The 20,249-nt window shown below is 41.6% G+C and overlaps 1 protein-coding gene across 2 annotated transcripts in view; it reads right to left on the bottom strand.

The window, feature by feature from the left end:
- Window positions 1-20,249, bottom strand: part of GRIA4 (glutamate ionotropic receptor AMPA type subunit 4) — a 276,464-nt gene that overhangs the window by 29,490 nt on the left and 226,725 nt on the right. For both annotated transcript variants that reach the window (XM_044442477.1, XM_044442476.1), the window contains exons 11-13: window positions 16,406-16,776; window positions 13,194-13,392; window positions 10,878-11,125 (exon numbers count right to left, since the gene is read on the bottom strand). In XM_044442477.1, the coding sequence (XP_044298412.1) occupies window positions 10,878-11,125; window positions 13,194-13,392; window positions 16,406-16,776 (818 nt within the window). The remainder of the gene's footprint in view (window positions 1-10,877; window positions 11,126-13,193; window positions 13,393-16,405; window positions 16,777-20,249) is intronic.

Below are 20,249 nucleotides of genomic sequence, written 5' to 3' on the forward strand. Positions count from 1 at the left end.
CCTTTAAAATACCTTGGAACAAAAGGGTGGAGAAATGTCTTCAGATAATGTCTACAGTCTTTAGTTGTACAAAGAGGTGGGAGATGGGAGTTGAAAACGTCTCCCAGCCCTCAGAATAGCCTAAATTAGCTCTCGGAATCTTGGCCAGAGTGAATCATCAGCTAAGTTTCAAGTCAACTAATAACAGGGCTGCAATGTCTGGTCTGTAATTTGCACCCAGCTATGTGAAAGATATTCAAGGTGGGAAGCTCAGTTTGTTGCCCTCATAGTATTACGAACTGGTGGGGAGCTGCAGCAGAAGGTGGTTTGCTTAAAAGCACTTAGTGAGTTGATGAGAGATGTTTGAACTAGGGAGCATCTGATTCGCAGCTGCACACTGTATCGCGCTAAGCTCTCATTAGGTTTTGATGCTGATAGAATGAATAATGATTACATTATTCAGTATGTCTTTGATTTTTTTTTTCTTTTTTGGGCCAAAATAAAAACTTGACACCACTGCAGAAAAGAAACCCAGACTCAGAATCTAATCTAAATCTTTTATATGAGAAGAATGGGAAACTGAAATTATATATGTCCTTTCACCAGAGACATTGCTCTGAGCAAACAAAAGCATCAACAGGGTGTTCCAGACCACACAATGCTAAAGCAGAACCCACATTTTAAAGCATTTCTCTGCCATTCCTGTTTCAAGGAGGGATAATACACTAACATTTATATAAAATCTTCTATGTATTATATTTTAATGCATTCATTATATTTATATTCCGCATCTTTCCTGCAATGAACTCAAGACAGCTTACATAATCTCCCTTCTCCATTTTATCCTCACAACACCCCTGTGAGGTAGGCTAGGCTGAGAGTCCATCATTGGCCAAAGTCATCCAGGGAGCTTCGCGGATCTCCTGAGTCCCCACCCAACACTCTAATCACTATAGCACACTGGCTACCTGCATTTGAGGGCTGTTTTGTGTGTTATGGGGAGGCAAGCTGGATTTGAGGGAACATTCAGCAAGAAGCTGCAGCCACTCACAGTTCCTTGATAAGTGTAGCCATACAATTCATGTAAATGTGTTTGTTGCACGCACTCTTTACATGCCCAGGTGCACATTTAAAATGTACAATCTGCTCAACTTAAACCATGTACCCCCATGGCCTTGCCAAGCAAATCTGACCCCACCTGGGATCCAAGTCCACCCCCACCCTTTTCCAAGCCATTTGGTGGTTTCTTGGATTTTGCATGGTTGATCTTCATCTAAAAAGTTGAAATGCCTCTGCAAAGGCTTAGTTAGTGGCAGTTCTTGCAGCAAAACCATGCTGCTGTTCTGACATGTTGGTCCTCTCCCTTTTACCTTACAATTTTGGATCCTGAGAGTTGTTCCAAAACTTAATTTGGCTCTTGAGCTGAAAGCGTTCCAACATTCTGCTCTAATTCATCTAGGAGACATACATAGCACAGAATTATTCCAGGGATTTTGGATTTTACAGGTTTGAGGAGGAAACCTCATTTCAAAGCCATTTAAATACTAAGGACACACTTTTAGACAACAACAACAACAACAACAACAAAAATTGCACAGGCTCTTACCCTTTTCAATCCATCCCTCTTTGTCCAAACCAAAAACTCTTGCTGGATTCAGCATTGCTTGATTCTGTAGTGTTGATTCTCAATTGGGCACCAAACAGCCAGTTCTCAGGAGACCCTTTTAGGCAACTGCAGTCAGGGGAACAAAAACGGCTTGGGCAGACTCCTTGGTGGAGGGGAGCACGCTGCAAAGAGCTTGGATCTCTTCCTCCAGCATGGCCAACAGTCGCTTTAGCCGGCAGCCGGACAGATTCCCACCGTACACCACCTTTCCCCCATATTCCTTTTTATTTACATCGTACTCATGTAAACCCCAACTCAGCTTGGGGTAAGGCAGCAAACCCCAACGTGCTTTCCTATCTAATGTGGAGTGACAAGTCTGGCTGAGTACTTGTAATTGCATCAGAAGGAAGTAACTTCCTAGCCTTCAGATGGATGGTTTCCTGCAAGGGATTTTTTATCTGCCTTCAGGAGATCACGGCTGCACAGCTGACAGTTCTTACTGCAAACTGCAGAGAAGGCTTTATAGTGTTCTCTAACCATATTCATGCAACTTACTTGAGATTTCACTGTTATCTTAGGAAAGTAAGATCTTTTAAAGACCAGAATCCCCATTGCATACTCCTCCTGTTCACAACAGAGCAAATGTGTCCAGGCATATTTAATAGCAGTTACTTTACTACTGAGGAATAGAAACTGTTTGAAAGTGCCAGGGTTTCTTGAGCATTGGAACAACTGCAAACTGTCCAGGGAACTGTCTAGGCTTATGGATGGTATACAAATGTTTAAATAAATAAATGGTAACACATAAAATGGAAAAAGAGCAAGAAATACTGCTAAACTTGTGCCACTGATGAAAGCAATATACAAAGGCAACTGTCCTTCAGCCTTGGGAATGGAGCAGAATAACTTGGGGGGATTTATTCTGCCCTTTCCCCCAGCTAACAAGCAACCCCTCCTTTGTAGAACTATAGATGGGGCTTCACAGGAGCCTTCTAAAGACAAACTGTGTCCAGTAGAGCATCTTTTTTGTTTTGGTTTTTTTAGAGAATACAGTGTGGCAGCAACATTTTAGCATGATTAATTGCTTTCCACAATTGCTTTATGGCCATCTGTATCTAGAAAGCAATCTTTATGAGAAATTAATTGTGGAACAGATTACAAGAATGCCTCTCCGTTTCTGTGGGCTCCAGATTAGAGATACGGAAGCACTGCTACTCCCTCTTTGGGAAGGAAAGGCATGGAGTTCATATTCATCCCTCTTAAACTACATTCCCTGCCAGCTGGAAAAAGAAAAAAAAATATATTGGTTCCAGGGCTGTGAACCCTTCTGGGGCACGGGGGATTTGAGAATGTGCTACACATTAAGAGAAGGGGGCAGCTCCAGGTTTTGGGGTCCCATGGGCAGGACACTCACAGTGCCCCCATGCCCACAGCCTGCCTACCTGCCTAGGGTTGCTGTTACCTGCTTCTGCATCTCACCTTCCTCATTGTTTCTGCTTGCTCGCCAGGCAGAGAGTTGGCAACAGCAAACAGGCAGTTGCTGTGTTCCCCACTGCCTCAGTTTGCTTCTGGCTCACTTCCTCTTGGCCAGGCAGAAATGTGGATAAAAAGGCAGTTTGCAATGCTGAAGAGGAGCAGGTTGACCCCCCCCCCCCGACCTGTTCCTATGATCCACAATCAGTGTCCAGCTATGAAGTCAAAGATGCACTATTGCTAGAAGTTTCCAAATATATCACAAGGATATGCTGTTATCAGCATAGCTGCAGGACTAAAGTTATTATAACTAAGGATGTTTGAATCAGCAAAGCTCAAGTTTGCAGAGGTTCCACCTCAAAGCTCTGAATTCCAAAGCTCACTCCAACTCATGTCCATGTGAGATGACAAGCTTTTTTGTTTTCACATGAAAATTCAGCTCTATTTTCATTCACATTTCCCATCATTTTTGAAGAGTACACACTTTTTCTCCCTCAATTAATGTCTCTTGGCAGCATTTTTCAAATGCACTCATTTTTCAAGCACATTTTGTTGTTGCTGTTGCTCTGTGAACCCCATTGCCAGGGTGGAAATGGACAGACTTTGAATATAGATGGTATCTGATTCTGCATGAAGGAGGGTAAAAGGGGATGGCGTGTGACCAGAGCATCAGCTCTCTGTCCTACGAAAGGCAGGCTGGAAGAATGTGCCACCCACCCCATCAGATGGCTTGGCATTCAAATTCTGAGTATACCAGGAAACAAAAATCAGCTGGAAAGGCCTTGGTCTTCCTAGGTATGTTCAAACCAAACAGACAAAACTGGGACAAAGACAAACTGTGAAAGTGGGGAGAAAGGCAAGCCTCTTACCAGACTTGGAAGCCCAACAGGGATCATGCAAAATTGCATCAGGATTTAGAAGCAATCCATACACCATCTGGTAGCCACTCATGCCCTGGAATATTTTGGGAATGGATAATACTAGGAACTGAAATATTATGGTCCACCATATACTATCTGCCACATGCTCCAACAAAGCAAAGCTCAGGATACCAAGGTTCAATTTGGATGCCAGGAAGCACTTCCTGACAGTCAGGACCCCGAGGGTGTGGAATGGGCTTCCACGAGAGGTTGTTGAGGCCCTATCGGTGCGGGTGTTCAAGGATAGGCTGGACATGCACATGGTGGGCATGTCGTGAGCGGAGCCAGCTGGAGCCAGGGGTCAGACTAGATGGCCTGGGAAGATCCTTCTGACTCGCTCTGTTTCTATGTTTCTATATGCAGTGGCCTTAAAGTTTAAAAGTTCCTCAGTGTTTGCATTGCCTAATCACTTACAGTACTGTACAAAGAGGATAGAATGGTATTTATTATTCTACTACAATGATCCCTGCAACAACCATCAATATAGCAACTTAAGTCACAGTTTTATGCATATTTAGTATGCTGGGAGCTGTAAACTTGTTCTCTGTCTAAGCAACAACCCTAAATATACAAGTACAAGGTACACAAAAGAGCGCAGTGATCATTTGCAGTCTTCATGGCCTCAGCAGACTTCTGAAGTTCTGAAAAGCCACTGCAAAGCTGGTGACTACCTCTGTCACCAATACATTTTGGTTAAATAGGACAAATAGGGTTTTAAGCGGAGGATGTATGGCCTTCTATCAACAATGCAATGACAGGAGACGTCTAACGATGACAAGCGGTTGGACTGAAAGACCCTTCAGCTCCAGTTCAACTCCAGAGTTCTGTAATCTTTATCTCTCCTGCACAGAAACACATGACCATTTTTTTCATGGCTTAGAGTGAAGTAAAAACATAATGCTTGAAGAACTTGTTTAAGAGTATGTATCTGTTGATTCTTATTATTTAAATAGCTCCAGTGTTTATTTCTGAAGATGTTTCCAAGTGCTGAAAACTTGGCAGGCAAAGCTGAGCCTGAATCAGGTTCCATTTTGCTAGTCACATAATCTAGCAGGATGCTATAATAATTAGTTATCCATCCTGTGTTCTCATTACTGAGCCCCATAGGTATTAAAGTACATAGGAAACTGTAAATATACAATTCACAGAGGCTAGAAAAAGCTTCACACTGCAATACGGAGGCAACTTCTTCAATACTTTTGCAATGTTATAAAGCAAATGTTTCTAAAATCCTGGAAATCGTTCTGTTCTTTCAAAAACAACACTCGTGTCTGCATTTTTGTTTAAGAAGAATGAAAATCAGGATTCATCTAAGTAAAGAAAGAATTGCTGTTAAGATTAAAGAGATTTGGATAGAGTCTACTTATGGGACTATTTTCATCCATTATGTTCAAGGGGCTAAGCATGGCATATGAGAAGTGGAAGTACTAGATGAAGATTAAAATCGAAGTAATAGAGTACATGGAAATGTCTTAGTGCTCCATGTTGCGGCACAGGGGGGGTAAGATCTTACATCTAAGGCTCATCATATCTTTCTACTGAAGAATTTTCAAAACTGGTTCTGTTTCTTCATCCCCAGTAAGGGAGAGACACTAGATGGGATGCGTGTGCGCACGAAGACTTACTATGGTTGCCTAGAAGAAAGGGGGCAGATTTTAATTTAGATTTTACACTGAGAAGCTTGAGTGCAATAGAACTGAGTGAAGAATCTATAATGGACCTTTCTACAGGATTGTTGTCAGGATAAAATGGGGGTTGGGATAAACGTATTTCTGAGTACAGTACCTGGAAGTTTCCTCCCTTCTTTTCCTGCATGTGATGCCATTCAAGCTTCTGGCTGAGGAAGGGAGAGGGCTATTGTACCATCTTAAGCTCTTTGAAGGAAAGTCAAAACATTAAATGCAATGCATACATACACATGCATCCATCCGCCATCAATGTATTCTTCCTGCAACACAGCTCAAGATCCTTTGCAACATGTAAGTATGCAATTTCTCCTAATGCCTAGCTTCTGTCACTTCCAGAGTATGACTGAAGAATGGATGTGGAAGAAGCAGGGCAAACCATGATTTTGAACTTCCTCTTTTTTTAAGCGATGTGCCAGCTCTGTAATTGGATAAGGTAAGTCTTATCCAACAGGGTAACCCATTTCAGGATGGGTGGACATGGTCCTACAAGCCCTGGCCATCTCTCCCTGCCCAGAAATGCTTGACCATGCCTCCCTCTGTGCAGAAAAAAATAAGTTGAAAAGAGGAGTAAGCAGGGCCAATGTCATGGGAAGGGCTTGGCTGAATCAGCCAGAATTCCATAAAGTCTTTTGCGCATCTTCTCAAACATGTGTATCACCGTTGAATCAGTTTAATCATCTTTTTATCTTTCCTTCCAGAATACATAGAGGAGGCTGAGCACAGGGTTTTACTGTTTAACATTGTAAGAGAGAAATATAAATAAGTAGCAATGGATAAGGAGTCTTCGATAAATCCCTTTAGGCTGCAGCAGTGAAACAATTCTAACAAATATTAATAACTTCCAAGTCACTGCTATTTACTAAAAGAAGCTTTGTTGAATTATGGCTATTCCCAAAAGATTGACAGTAAATAATGGGTAATAACATTAAAGTTTCAGCTACATGGCACACAATATATCCTTTGCAGTAATACTGAGAAATGATGCTGTATATTACCAAGAGGGAGAGGATTGCTCAGGGAATGTTGCTCCCTCAGACGAACAGAAATACTTTTAAAAACACCCTTCATGGTACATGTAGAAAAGTACAAAACTTAACTAGGTTGCTTTTTAACTAGGTTTAAGTGTTTACAACTCGTTTATTACGAGTTAATAATTTGCATCCCACTTCTACCAAAACCCCACAAAATTATAAAACAACAGCAGCAGGTGGGGATCTGATCTAGAAAAATGCAATATTCAGGTTCTACCCAAGAGCAAAATATAACATTTTCAAGACAATTCCTATCCCATTCCTATCCAATCTAATGAGATTCTCCTTCCTTTCTTCATATAAAAGTACAACAGTATAGGAAAACAATTCTTTTGGAGTCATTTAGCAAAGGCAGAAACATAACTGCACACACTTGATTAGAGGTGCTTCAAATATGTGGGATTTTCTGCACTGAAATGCAAAAGCTTCATCGTCTCATTTCTTTGAAAAAAGCAGAAACTCTTGTGACATTAAGCTAAGTATGAATACTAATATCCGTGTAATGAGTGACTATGATTAGGATCTGCATTACAACCTCTTCATTTTTGGAAATGTCATTTCCAATATTTGTAAAAATAATGGGAAACACTTTTACAGCTCCCCCAAAGTACAATACTCTCTTGCAGTTACCTAATGAAAATCTTCCTCTCTTTGTTCCCATGAACTACCAAATGAACCACATGCAAAATTATTAAACTATCCAACTAAATTGGCATTAGCTAAAGAGGTACTTTCAGTCCAGCATAACACACATAGGCAGAAGAATGATGACGGTGCGGCAGGGACCATGACCAGCAGGTGACCTAGCTCAGTGTAAGAACATGCTATCGATTATACCTTCTTGCAACCATGGAGAATAGAGCCCTGGCAATTCCCCCTTGTTGCAAGGAAAATACACCAATAAGTGGGCTGTGTGTATAGGGGAGTATCCAGTGATATCACTCTGCCGCAGCAAGTGATGTTGTGCTCATGGAAACTAGGCTCTGAACTATGTGCAAGGAGAGAATCCAGGTAAAGTTTTGCTTGTGCAACCATCTGCACAAGAACCTGCCAGTCACTTTCATAAATGGGCCCTATGATCTGCTAGTGCACACTCTACGAGTGCAACCTAAATATTTGATGGAATTATGCTAATGCTAGTTGAGTTGGCAGAGTCTCACCATTGGATAATGGCTCAAACTCATTTCTGGCACTGTACAAATTTCTTTTAACAAAACCATCCATCCAATGCCATTTTTGAGGCATATGTTGTTACATGGCAGTTGTCTATTAACAAAACTGAATCCTCTCTACTGAGAACTTAGCGAAATTTGCTGCAGGAACCCCTCCCTCACAGGTGTCTTCATTTTAATTAATGACTTACAATTGCTAAAACATCAGCACATCCATCATTGGCTCATCTCCCGTCAGGGCCCTTTATTAGATTTGCTGCTTATGATGATACTTTCATGCCACTGAATGGGACGATCAGCAGGAATTAGCAAAAATGAATGGTTGTGCTTCAAAGCAATGAAGAATTGTTTATTCTGATTTAATCACTGTCTTACCTTAATGTTTGAGAGAAAGGCATTCTACATATCTGAAAACATTATAAATGTATTGACCTGAGAGGAGAACATGGGTCCTGCAATAAGATTTTCTGTGGTTCCTTTATTGATAGCTTTGTGGTTTTTATGTGCCATGGATGGATGGATGGATGGATGGTTCAAAGATGATGATGAGATGGTTCAAAGATAGATGATTCATTTGCAGGGCCTGCAGATCAAATCAGGGGACCACTACTGGGTCGGACTGTCTGAATCTTTCCTTGTGCCTTTTCTGTTTCAAATCACTCTCCTTCCCTGCAGGGGAAACATATATTCACCTATATTTCCCCCTTCCCCACACAGAGCAGATAGCAGCTTTGGATGGAAAGGATGGATTAGGGCAGAAAAAACAGTGCAGAGAAGCTGTCAAACAGCCCTCCCCAATGCCACATTCCCAATCTAGTAGGACTACTCTGTCAGATGTCCTCCAACATAATTGTAAGTCATGCAGAATCGGTTTGCATGTAAACAGCATCATTCTTATGCAGTCAAAGGCCTTCACTGTAGGATCTATGGTCATACATGCCTAACATTTGGACAGTGTGGCATAGATCTCAAAGAAAAAGAAGGAGAAGAAACTTTTGATCAGGCTCTATAGCAATTTTTGTATTTTTGGGCAATCTTATAGGGCTTATAAGATGGGTCAAAACTAAATAGATATATATCCCATTTCTTTCCCCATTTGCTGATCTGGATGAACCACAACAGAAATCCATACTTCAAATTGGTAGAACCAAGCTATATAGTGTAGAAATAAAAAGAAACAGGCAAGCCTTCCAAAATTGATTCCTCTGCTCATCTATAATGAAGAGAACCATGTACGATATCAGATATATAACCCCTCCATATCTCATTAGGTTCCCTTGGAAATAAACCAAGCTACATACCAAAATAACTTGAACTTATTGGAAGCTACGCCATCATCAGAAAAAAAGGCACCCCACCCTGTGAGACCACCTGGGCCCTCGCTCCCACTCACCCACCCAATCCCCATTCTCTTCTGCCATCCCCTCATCCCCAGAATCCTGCCCTTCTCAGTCTCACTGGGGATCTGGTGGTTGCAGCAAACCACATCCAGTGGGAGCAACAGTATGTGTTAGTGCTGTAGCCACAGGGGCAAGCCAGGCGTGGAAGGGGCAAAGAACCCTCTCCTCCTCCCCTGGCTCCTAGCAGGGTGCTATGCAGCACACCAGGCCACCAGTAGCCCCTAGGAAATGTAGCGTCCCCCAAGCTACTGGCCTTGCAGCTGCTTCAGGGGAACTAGAAGCCCATGGGGCTACTTATGGCCTCACCTGCTGCATGACAACACTCCAGGTACCAGAGAGAATGGACAGCACCCTGCCTCCTACCCACACAGGGCTCACCCCTGCAGGTGGCCTCCACTACCATCGGACAGCGAGGGGCAGAGAACGTAGTGGCTTGCTGGTGCCCGCTGATGCCGAGTTGGCAAATGAAGTGGAAGGAACTGAGATGGGGAGATCTGTGGAAGAGGAACAGTCTGTAGGTAGAAGCAGAATTTGCTCAGCCTGAAAATACGAGTCTTGCTGGCATTAATGTTATGATTATGCATCTCAGGGACAGACTGGTCATTTCCGATTCTCCCTCCTAAAGGAAGGAATATCTGAGCTGTTTCATCAGATTATCAAAGTTTTCTAACACTTCTTCAGGGATGTACTGTCTGTGAGTCAATTTGATTTGCATGTAAAATCAAAGACATGCAGCATAATCCTAATCATGTCAAAAGTTAGTCTCATCTTTTTTCAATGGGGCTTACTCTCAGGTACACCATTCTGGTATACTATTCTGGCCAATCCAATGCTCAGTCACTGAGGGTAAGTCACATTAAATTCACTGCAGCTCACATCTGTGTAAACTTTCATGGAATCACACTGCATGTCTATTAAAGCTATATTAGTACAATTGTAAATCCTAGTTCTGAAGGGGTTTTTGTATAAATGGGTGGCTTTGAAATCACATACTTCAATCCTAATGTGGGGATAAAAATTGCAAGGTCCTAAAATAACGTAGGAATAAGATGATGATTTACAATGCAATCCTATACATGTTTACACAGAAATCTCACTGTGCTCCATGGGACTTACTCCCAGGTAAGGATTACAATCTTTACCTACTTAAGTGAGAGTAAGCCCAATAGAACACAATAGGACTTATTTCTGAGTAGATGTGTATAGAATTACAACCCTCATGTAAATGCTAGTGGTTTCGTTTCCTAATGCTGTCCTTATGAGACAAAGTTGAGGCAAGCAATCTATAGACAGTACATTGTTGATATTATGGAATTTGGTAAACAAAAAGCCAATGAATGGTGTTCTGTCTTGGGAAAAAGTGGAAGCAATGTTCAACCAGTCTGGTTTTTATATGGCCTTGATAGATAGTTATACACCAACTGTAACTTGTAAATGGACTTTTTATCAGCAACAGTTACCTCCTTCTCGATCGAAAATATGAAATGGAAAAAGAAAAAAAGAACATACCATGTCCACAGAACAACACAAAAAGAACTAGATCAGGGACATCAGGGAAGGTGGAATACTATAACAACACATGTTATATTGTTATACTATTCCACCCACCTTAATGAAGAACCCTTTGGTGTGGCTACTCCATAGCCTTTCGAATCCAGATTTCCTCCCACTTTCATGGTGTCACATGGCTTTCGCTGCTCAATGTATTCATTCATGGTGGACTCCAGGAGGAAGGCAAACTTGCCCTTGGATTTGCGCACCCGGGCAACTCCCTCGGCCGTAGTCCTAGCGAACACTGATGGGTCTGTTGTGCTCATGTATGCCCACATCTTTTCGTACACTGCTATTTTAGATCTCTGAAGGAAATCAAAAGGAGATTAGATACAGTAAAGGGATGAGATTACCAGAAAACAGGTCACAATTTATAATATATTGGGAATCAGGTACAATGATCTTTCTGCAACAGTGTTTTTGTAGCACTGGATGCTGTCGTTAAAAGATGTGACAGCCTGGCGATGGCTCACCACCTCACATGCTTGCTCACTTTACCATTTATGCACATTACTCTCCCAGTAATTTCAAGGAAGAATCCACCACAAAAGAAGAAACCATTTAAGAGCAATTTGAAAAAGGGCCAGTATTAATGGAAAAAATACAATGATGGCAAAAAATACAATGTGACTTTTGGAAATGTCAGTTCAGCACTACAACATACTTTATCATCATCATGCCTGGCTAGAAACACAGGAAACTGTGTGGCTGGAAACTCTAGAAACTGTTGCACCGGAAGGAGAACTTTCAGGAAAAGGTGCATAGATTGTAGCTGAGTCCACAGCCTACACAACTTCTCCTTGCAGTGTTTTCCCCATCTCCAGATCATTCACAATCAACCAAGTGAAGGAGGCCATTGGCTGGCTACATACCACCTAAAGGTGAATTCTAGCCTTGACCGATCCTCATGTTTGAAATGGTCAGAAGCAAGCCTGAACATGTTGCTGGAACAGCTTTGAGGAAGCTTGCCAAAGACTTATCTCTGACCATTACCTTGTTTGGGGGGAAAAACCGTATCTCCCCCCCTCCGACTTCCTGGGGGAGACATAAAAATTACCAGTGTGAACAGGCATGAGCAGCTGGATAGCAGGTAAGAAAAAGAGGGAAACTCTATTCAGACCAGTGAGCTAGCTTGCCCTGTTCCACCTGGTGGCTCTTCTATGCTCTAGCTTATAAATGTTATGGGGCTTAACAATCTTGCCTGGCTGAGCCTGGTTCTCTCTCTTGGTGAGAGCCAAGTACTGGCATGAACCAACAGAACGCACGGGTGAAATCTATGAGAGACCCTCCTCAGGTCTTACACTCAGGACCCACCACAGGCCTAAGTCTGGACATCCGGCTGGGTGTAGAGAGGATGTCAATATACATGCATCTTCCATGGAAGCCCTGTTGTGCCCAGATGCTGAACTATCCATGCCATTGTTTCACAGTCCTTAGGCACTTTCACTGTGCTATGCACATCTGTTTATATTTAGGACATATTTAAAAGCAATCCTATACATGTCGACTCAAAAGTATCATTTCATTGAAGACAGCTTGCAGCTAAGTTTAGGAGTGCAACCTTAAGCACTTGCTTAAATATCCTGTTGGAATCAAGGAGAGTTGGAAGTGCCTAATTTTGGGGTCTTGTTTCCAGCACCAGTAGGCTCTTCTTTAATGGCAATGAGCATGATCCAACCTCAAATGAACACTTCCAAGTCTCATTGAGTGAGAAGTAAGAACATGTTTACATCTCCCCCTGGCTTCAGTGGGATATAAATATCCTTAGCAATGTCTGTTTCCAAGCTGCTAGAAAAGGAAATTTTATATCTTTGCAGCAGAGCAAACTGAATTAACCAATATGAACAGTATGATGTGCAAAATTAATGTTGATCACTGCAATGCTCAGACTTATTTATTTATAAAGCAGTCATTTTGCGTTAATGCTGTTCTAGGATGTACCATTTATTTACATAATGATGTTTTTACATTATCCTAATAGGCTAGGTGTCTGAATGATTATCATTGTGTATCTTTTCATGCAAGAAAATCTGCATAAGGATCTATAATTAGAAGCCAGTCTCAAGGGCACCTTGAACCCATCATCCCCTGCTCTCTTTGCTTCAGTGCTGAGGCTTGAAATGAACCAGCATGGCAGTGCTGTTTCAATTCTCTACAATTCTCCTGTTCCTTAGGGTCACTCCCTAAAGCAAGCAAGATCCACATATTTGCCACAAATTATAATGATCACAAAGGCCAGCAAAAGGTACTGGAGTCAGAAATGGTAAATCAATTTTGTAAGGAGATACAGACCATGAAAATGGTTCTGGCTACATTCTGGACACTTTCCATCTAGGATGGGGAAGCCCTGTCCCAGTAGACATGCCAACTTACTCTGAAGAATTCTTTTGTTGACCCCGAGTCCAGTGTTCCATAAGCAATTTCAGTTTGTTTGGCAAGGTCTTCTGCACTTTCTATGGGTGAGACCATTCGCTCAACAGTCAAGAAAGCAGCAAGATTAGCGGTGTATGATGAAATAATGATGAGTGTGAAGAACCACCACACACCTCCAACTATGCGACCTGAGAGGGATCTAAACATGAATAAGATAATGCATATTTTCCTATCTCTTCTGTCAAGAAGAGAGAGAGAGAAAGAAAGACCATGAGAGACACCATCATCACAGGAAATTTATTAACCAGTCAATTGTACTTGGGGTGAGGCACGATAGGTTCAATATTTCACTTAGTAGAGCTTCCGCTAAGGTCCATTGGCAGATCCAGGAGACATTGTGGCATGTGCATAGAAATGCAATAAATGTCAAGCTGCATATGTACTTCTCAAAAGAAGCAGCACCTACTCCAGCCACTGGTGCAAATGTTTTCAAACTGTACCCTGGGATATTTTCGCAAGTTTATCAGCCAGAAGGTCAATAACAGCAGGATACCCCACAGCTGCTGATTTCCCTCTTAACACACAGCCACAGGGGAGTACTGCATTGAGCAATAGTGAACCCCCAAATTCTGACCCCTAGTTGGTCCATGAGCTCAGTTTAAAATTTAGAATTCTATGCAATACACCCAGTCTCTTAGGCAGACAAATCAACTTTCCCATGAAAGTAGAAAGGTTTTGAATGGCTAGGCTGAATTACCTTAATTCTACCTATAACACATCGCTATGTGCTTACCTTTGTATGTTTTAAATAATCCAGCTATGGTTATACTATGATATACAAGAATCTGAAGCAAGGATGTCTGTAATGCTTTAAGCAAGTTGTAGGCATGATGCATCATATACATCCAATGACCATTATAATTTGCAAGTGGAAATGTTCGAGATATGAATGGACTGACAATAAAAGGGCCTTCTCTGTGGTGGCACCCTGACTATGGAATGCGTCCCCCAGGGAGGTCCGCCTGGCGTCGACATTATATGTTTTTCGGCACCAGGTTAAGACCTTCTTATTTAACCAATATTTTAATAAGTTTTAATATCGAATTTTATTATTGTATTTTATTAATTGCAGCCAGAGTGGGTCATAAATTTATTTATGCTGTTAGCCATCCAGAGATGTTAGTAATTGGATGGCACACCAATTTTATAAATAAATAAACAAACAAATAAATAAATAATAAAATGGTCAATTCTGAATGTGCTTTCATGCTCCAGTTACCTGTATCATAGCACAAAGTCAGACTATGTTAAGCTGGGCTCCCTGACTCCCCTTTTTAAAAAGAGAACTGGTTTGGACCAATTTTAGGATAACAGAAACAGTATTCCTGTTTTACAAATACGCACCAAGTATTTCAGGTGACCTGACCAACCACTCCAAGTTTCTGCTATCTTGTTTTCCAACGTGACAGTACAGATATTCTGAAGGAGTGCAGAGGGGTAATGGCAGTGAGGTGCAGGGTAAGAGAGTATGAGAAGAACAGGTAACTGGGGGAAATGGTCAGTGATACCGAATATTCCCCATTCAAGAAGGTTTACCAGTGTTGAACAGCATAAGAACAACATTGGAATAAACAGAGCTTTCCTTTTGACATGATGGTTTGATTTAAAATCTGGGGGAAATTGCTTAGTAATAAAACGAACTCAGCTTGAAAGAAGGAGGTGATATTCACAGAACTTAGTCATATGCATCTTTGGGCAATCTTTTAGGAGGGATAAAGGCTGCAAAAATGTTTGTGAGGTCAAAATAATTGCCATTTGCTAAGATGACCAGAGTGGTACTCTCTGTTCTGATATGTTTTTTTTTGTGTGAAAATGAAAATGCCAGAGCTGTACAGCAAAGGAGGGTGTGCTAGTCTGATGCCTTATCAATGGCTTGTGGTCATTCTTAGCCTTCCATTCATCCACTCTGGAAGGCTTCTTTGCTTGGTAACATTGCTACATTGCAATGCAAACAACCAAATCTGATTGGTTAGATGGCACCACAGTATTATCTCATTGCCTAGGTGATTCCTGGTTAAGTGAAATTATAAAACCAGCAGGAAGAACCCATTTTTTAAACTGGTATCAAAGCAGCTGCTGGCACGGACAGTGAATGGATGTTTTAAAAAGATATTTTTCACCCAGTCCAGATTTTCATGCCAAAAATTCATTTCATGTCTGCAAATTCATTACACTCGATATAAATACTTTTGCTTCATTAATGTTTAGTCTATATTTTATAAAGACTTGAACAGGCAAAGCAACCAGTGTTATGTTCTGCCTCCTGTTGTCAAGTTTCTTAGATCAAGGGTCCTATAACTTCTAGTTCAGAGAAAGTTCGTCATGCTAACTTTCTCAGGAAAATCAATAGTCTTTTGAGGATTATTGTGAACACTCAGAGACAGCATTTTTAATTTTTTCCATGGATTTCTTTCTTTTTGCTGTTGAAAAATAATTCTTCACTATGAAAAATGCATATTTTAGAACAAAAATAGAAACTCATTAAAGTATATCTTCAGTGATGTCCATTTATTTCAACCACACTTATGTGTAACAGCCTAACCTCCTCCAGCTTGATTAAAAATGATTGAAGATATGTCATGAATTTCTCTAGGAAGAAGACCGCACCTCAAATTCTGACTCTAAGTTATATTCTAGCTGCTGCATTGTCTATATTACCTTTGGTAGTATTTTGGATCAAGTGGAAAAAGAAGCCACACAGAGCAACTGAAGTGGATTGGGAACACTGTGGGAGAATGTATTCACATTGTTTTCGTATAATGCAAAGGTTTCCGACTTTGATGCAGATGAGGGATGGACAAGATTTCTGATCTGTGGCTCCAGAACGTACGACTCCTCTGAGAGATCATGTGCCACTATAAATTTGATATCAACTACTTCTCAGGGCTTCCCTGATGGGAATCCCACACTGACACAACACCTAATGTACAAATGTGTACATATTACATACCCATTCAATTCACAACGAAACCATTAATCAGAATGGCTCCATAAATCAAAAGGAGAACTTAGGGTTGACCAAGCTGCTATCTTTGTAACCTAACATGTTTTATGTAGTGGGTATATTATCGCCACTGATGATAAAATGCAAGTTTCAAAGAGAACACACCCACACACACCCCTATGTGTGCATGTGCATATTTGATACCAACCTCGGTGAAATATCACATCCTTGCTGCATAAAGGCACCCAGGGAAAACCACAGACTGTTGAAGATGCCAAATTCATTGGGAGGCTGGTCGCTGGGGCCTTCCTTGCCCTCCTCCGGCTCTTCTGTGTGCCATTCATAGGGACTAAACCTGCTCACCAAGAACAGGACAACACTGACCCCAATGTAGGCAAAGACTATGCACATCCAGATCTCATAGGCCAGGGGGTCCAGGAAGGAGAATACGCCAGGTTTAGATTTCTGGGGCTTTTTGATCATAATGGATATGCCAAGACTCATAAAAGGCTTAGAAAAATCAATAACCTCCTCTCGTACCAAAGTGATGGTCAGAGGTGCGACAGCAATCTCTGCTTTCTGTAAGAGAAGGAGAATGCAAGCAAATACAGATTAGACAAAAATAAGGCACTGTACAAACGTTTGCAAGAAATGGATAGATGAGATTTTTGCCTGTAGCAAACTAAGGGCCAGGATGGATAGCAATGCAGGAAGGATGTTTGAGACCATCCAATGGATTAAAACGCATCAAACTGTGCATTTGCTTGAGTTTGGGGTGAAGGGTTCCTTCCACTGCAGAATGTCACTCTAAACTGGATTGGAACTAGACTGCTTGAACAAATGTTGCTGAACAGACTACAAGACGTGCAACCATGTATTTATGCATTGATGACATTTATATCCAACCTTTCCTCCAAGGAGCCCAAGGCAGCATATATAATTCTCCTCCTCCTCTCCACTGCATCCTCACAACACCCCTGTGAGGTAGGTTAGGCTGAGAGTCAGCACCTGGCTCAAAGGCACCCACAGAGCTTCATGGCTGAGAGGACTGCTGAACCGGGATCTCACAAGTTAGGAGATTTGTAATTTGCTGTGCCTAGAAAAACACTTACAAAATTCCATTCGCCTGGAAGGAAAATGCGGAAGGATACAATTTCAAGCTTTGGAGTCAGCTGGCATCTATCCTGTTGGTGATAGTGGATCTGTGCCCACCTCTTGCTTTCGTGCTTTGCACAGCAAACAGGGTTGTCTCAACCCAACCAGAACTGAAGAAGTCCACAACCTTTTGAGTGCTTCCCTTTCACACTGCCCTATTTTCAAATGTTTGTTCTAGCCCTGGTGCCTGGTGCCTTCCGCCACTGGGTGTTTCTTGAAGTAAGGCAGGAAGGCAAGCCAGGAAAGCAGCCGATGCCATCTGCACCACAGAGCTTTCTCATGGCCTATCACCGGACCACCCAGCCCATGTCAAAGCTTTTATCAGGCAACAAGTGTAGTATCAAAAGGAACAAGTCTCATTATCAGCATTTCCCATTTTGGTTAAGCATGAAGGAAAAGTATATTGTATAAAAGTATATTCTCCATATCCAGGAAAACATTGAGATGCAAAGCATAGTATCTTTCGAATGACATCCCCTTTCCCAATGCCATAATCCATAATACTTTTTCCTTCTGGAAAAAATCATTTTGAGAAAGCTTAGCACATTGAATGTTGAAATCCCTTTCTTTCTTAGGCTTTGACAGAAAGGGGAAATGATCACCTTATTTGCCGCACGGTGAATGGATAACGTTCCATGGAAGGGGAATGAGCATTTAACTGTAGCTGGCTGCAGAGTTGTGAGAACACCTGCAGCAGGTAGCTAATGGCATTCATTTCTCAAAAGCACTTTCATGAATATGCTCATCAGCAAAGACTGCAGCATTGTAATGTGCAGGTAATCTTTTGGTCATCTTGCGTTGTAGCTCTGCAGAACAGAGTTCTTTGGAGTGAAAATGGTGAAACAAATTGGAGAGTGCTGCCAGGCATATGGGAAGGTCCTACTGCACCTGGTCTGGAGAATGGGGCTCAGACCCCAATTGAGGATCCAGGGGACTTCGTTGCAGTGCGTTCTCCAGATGGAATCAGGCCCATCTGAGTGGCGTATGTCACAGTGCCACCTTGAAGTTGGAAGCTGGCAGATCACTTGAGCTCAGGAGTTCTGGGCTGCAGTGAGCTATGCCAACTGGGTGTCTGCGCTACGTTCAGCATCAATATGGCGGTCTCTGGGGAGCCATGGGCTGCCAGGTTGCCTAAGGTGGGAGCTCTGTGAAGTTTTTAACAAGACTGACTGTTAGTTGAAGATCAATAATAATGGGTAAGAGGTAAAAAAAAAACAGTTGATCATATCAAACATGTAGCTTTTGTCCCAGTGCAAAAATGGGACTTGACTGACCTTGATCTGGAGACTTTACTGACCTCGCGGTTACCAGATTTTACTTGGTGAAAATGACTGCTCTTTTATGGAACCTTTGTAATTATAATACACATAAGTTGCTGCTGCTGTCTTCAATGTATTTCCAATTTATTCCACCTTTACTCTACCCTTATGAGGAAAGGGGGCTTTATGATCAATATCTGGTTATGCATCAGGGGGAAATGAGGAAGCCCCATAAGCAGAAGGAAACCACAAGAAAGAGAATGTAGAAGGAACTGATGGTTAGCTTCACCAGCAAATAATGGGGAAAATGCTTGCTCCAGCTGAGAGACTGTTTCAGGAGAGGAGATGCCTAAAGAAACAACAATCATGGTATGCTTTGTTTTCTCAGTAGTATTAAAAAAAGGTAAGAGCAGGCCAGGCCTCCATCTGGAATGATCCCTGGTGTGCCCTTTATTCTGCAGAATAAAATTCAGAATCTTCACATTCCTGTTGTATATTAATTGAGCTATATGCACAGCAGGACGACAGAATGGCAACTGGAGAAGTTTCCTGGGTTTGGCTCGCTTTCTTAGCACCAGAAGCATTACAGACAGGCATGCGCTGTATTCTAGAGAGGCTTAGCACATTCCTACTTCAAACGTCTTCATCATACCACACCCAGTATAAATATTTGCAAGATCACTTCATCCCATCTCAGTTGCTAAGGTCTTTTTTTTAAATTCTTTCTTTAAAGAATAAAAGCATAATCTTATGCCTTAAATGTGGTTATTCTTTAGAAGGTGTGTTTAAGATTTCAGCCTTAGGATGGAAATCTATCTGTATTTTCCCAGGAGTAGGCAACATTTGATAAAGTGACAATTATACCTGGGGCTTCCCTCAAAGACAGTCCAGACTCTTCAAATGATCCAGAACAAGGGCTGCATCAACCTGCTTTTCTTGTATTAATAGCCATTGTACTAGTCAGTGAGTGCTTTAATACCCCAACAGTTTCCTTGCAGAATCAAAATACATTTCCATCTTTTCTAGATGGAACTGTGTGAGAAATTTTACATTCACTAGTTTAAATGTTCTGAGACATGACCCATCAAAAAAGGAAATTGTTTTAATGTTTCTTCCAACGTGGAAATGCTATTTTCATTCTAGGGCAAGCATTTCTTGAACGTACTTGCATAGTTTACACAACAGGTTCTGGACTGCAGTCTACATCCTTTTCATATCCCTTAGAGACTACAGCTAATATTTACGTTATTCAACAGTTGATTAGATACATTTGCATGTAAATATCAACATTTGTCAAACAGTTGGATGGTCATGTAATCCTATTTGATAGACACAGAATTTATGCATGAGTCAATCTCAAAGAAAATGTCTATGCAATATTATACTGCTGGTATCTGACAGATAAAAGTTGCTAAGATATACTGGAACACGAGTAGTGCCTCTTGGAAATAGGGACGTGTGAACTATTTGTCTAGGGGAATGAATCCCTTGGGTTTCCTCAACTCAACATCCTGAACTCTGGTCCACTTTGCAGTTCCAGCTCCTGAGAAACATGCTCACATGTGTGCAAGCAGTGCCATTCTCGTGTGCAAGGAGGATTTGCTCAAAGAGTAGCTGAGTGTAGCTCTCCCACCTGCT

Source organism: Varanus komodoensis, unplaced genomic scaffold (genome assembly GCF_004798865.1).
Source record: "Varanus komodoensis strain SLA01 unplaced genomic scaffold, ASM479886v1 scaffold4, whole genome shotgun sequence".
Lineage (NCBI taxonomy): Eukaryota > Metazoa > Chordata > Lepidosauria > Squamata > Varanidae > Varanus > Varanus komodoensis.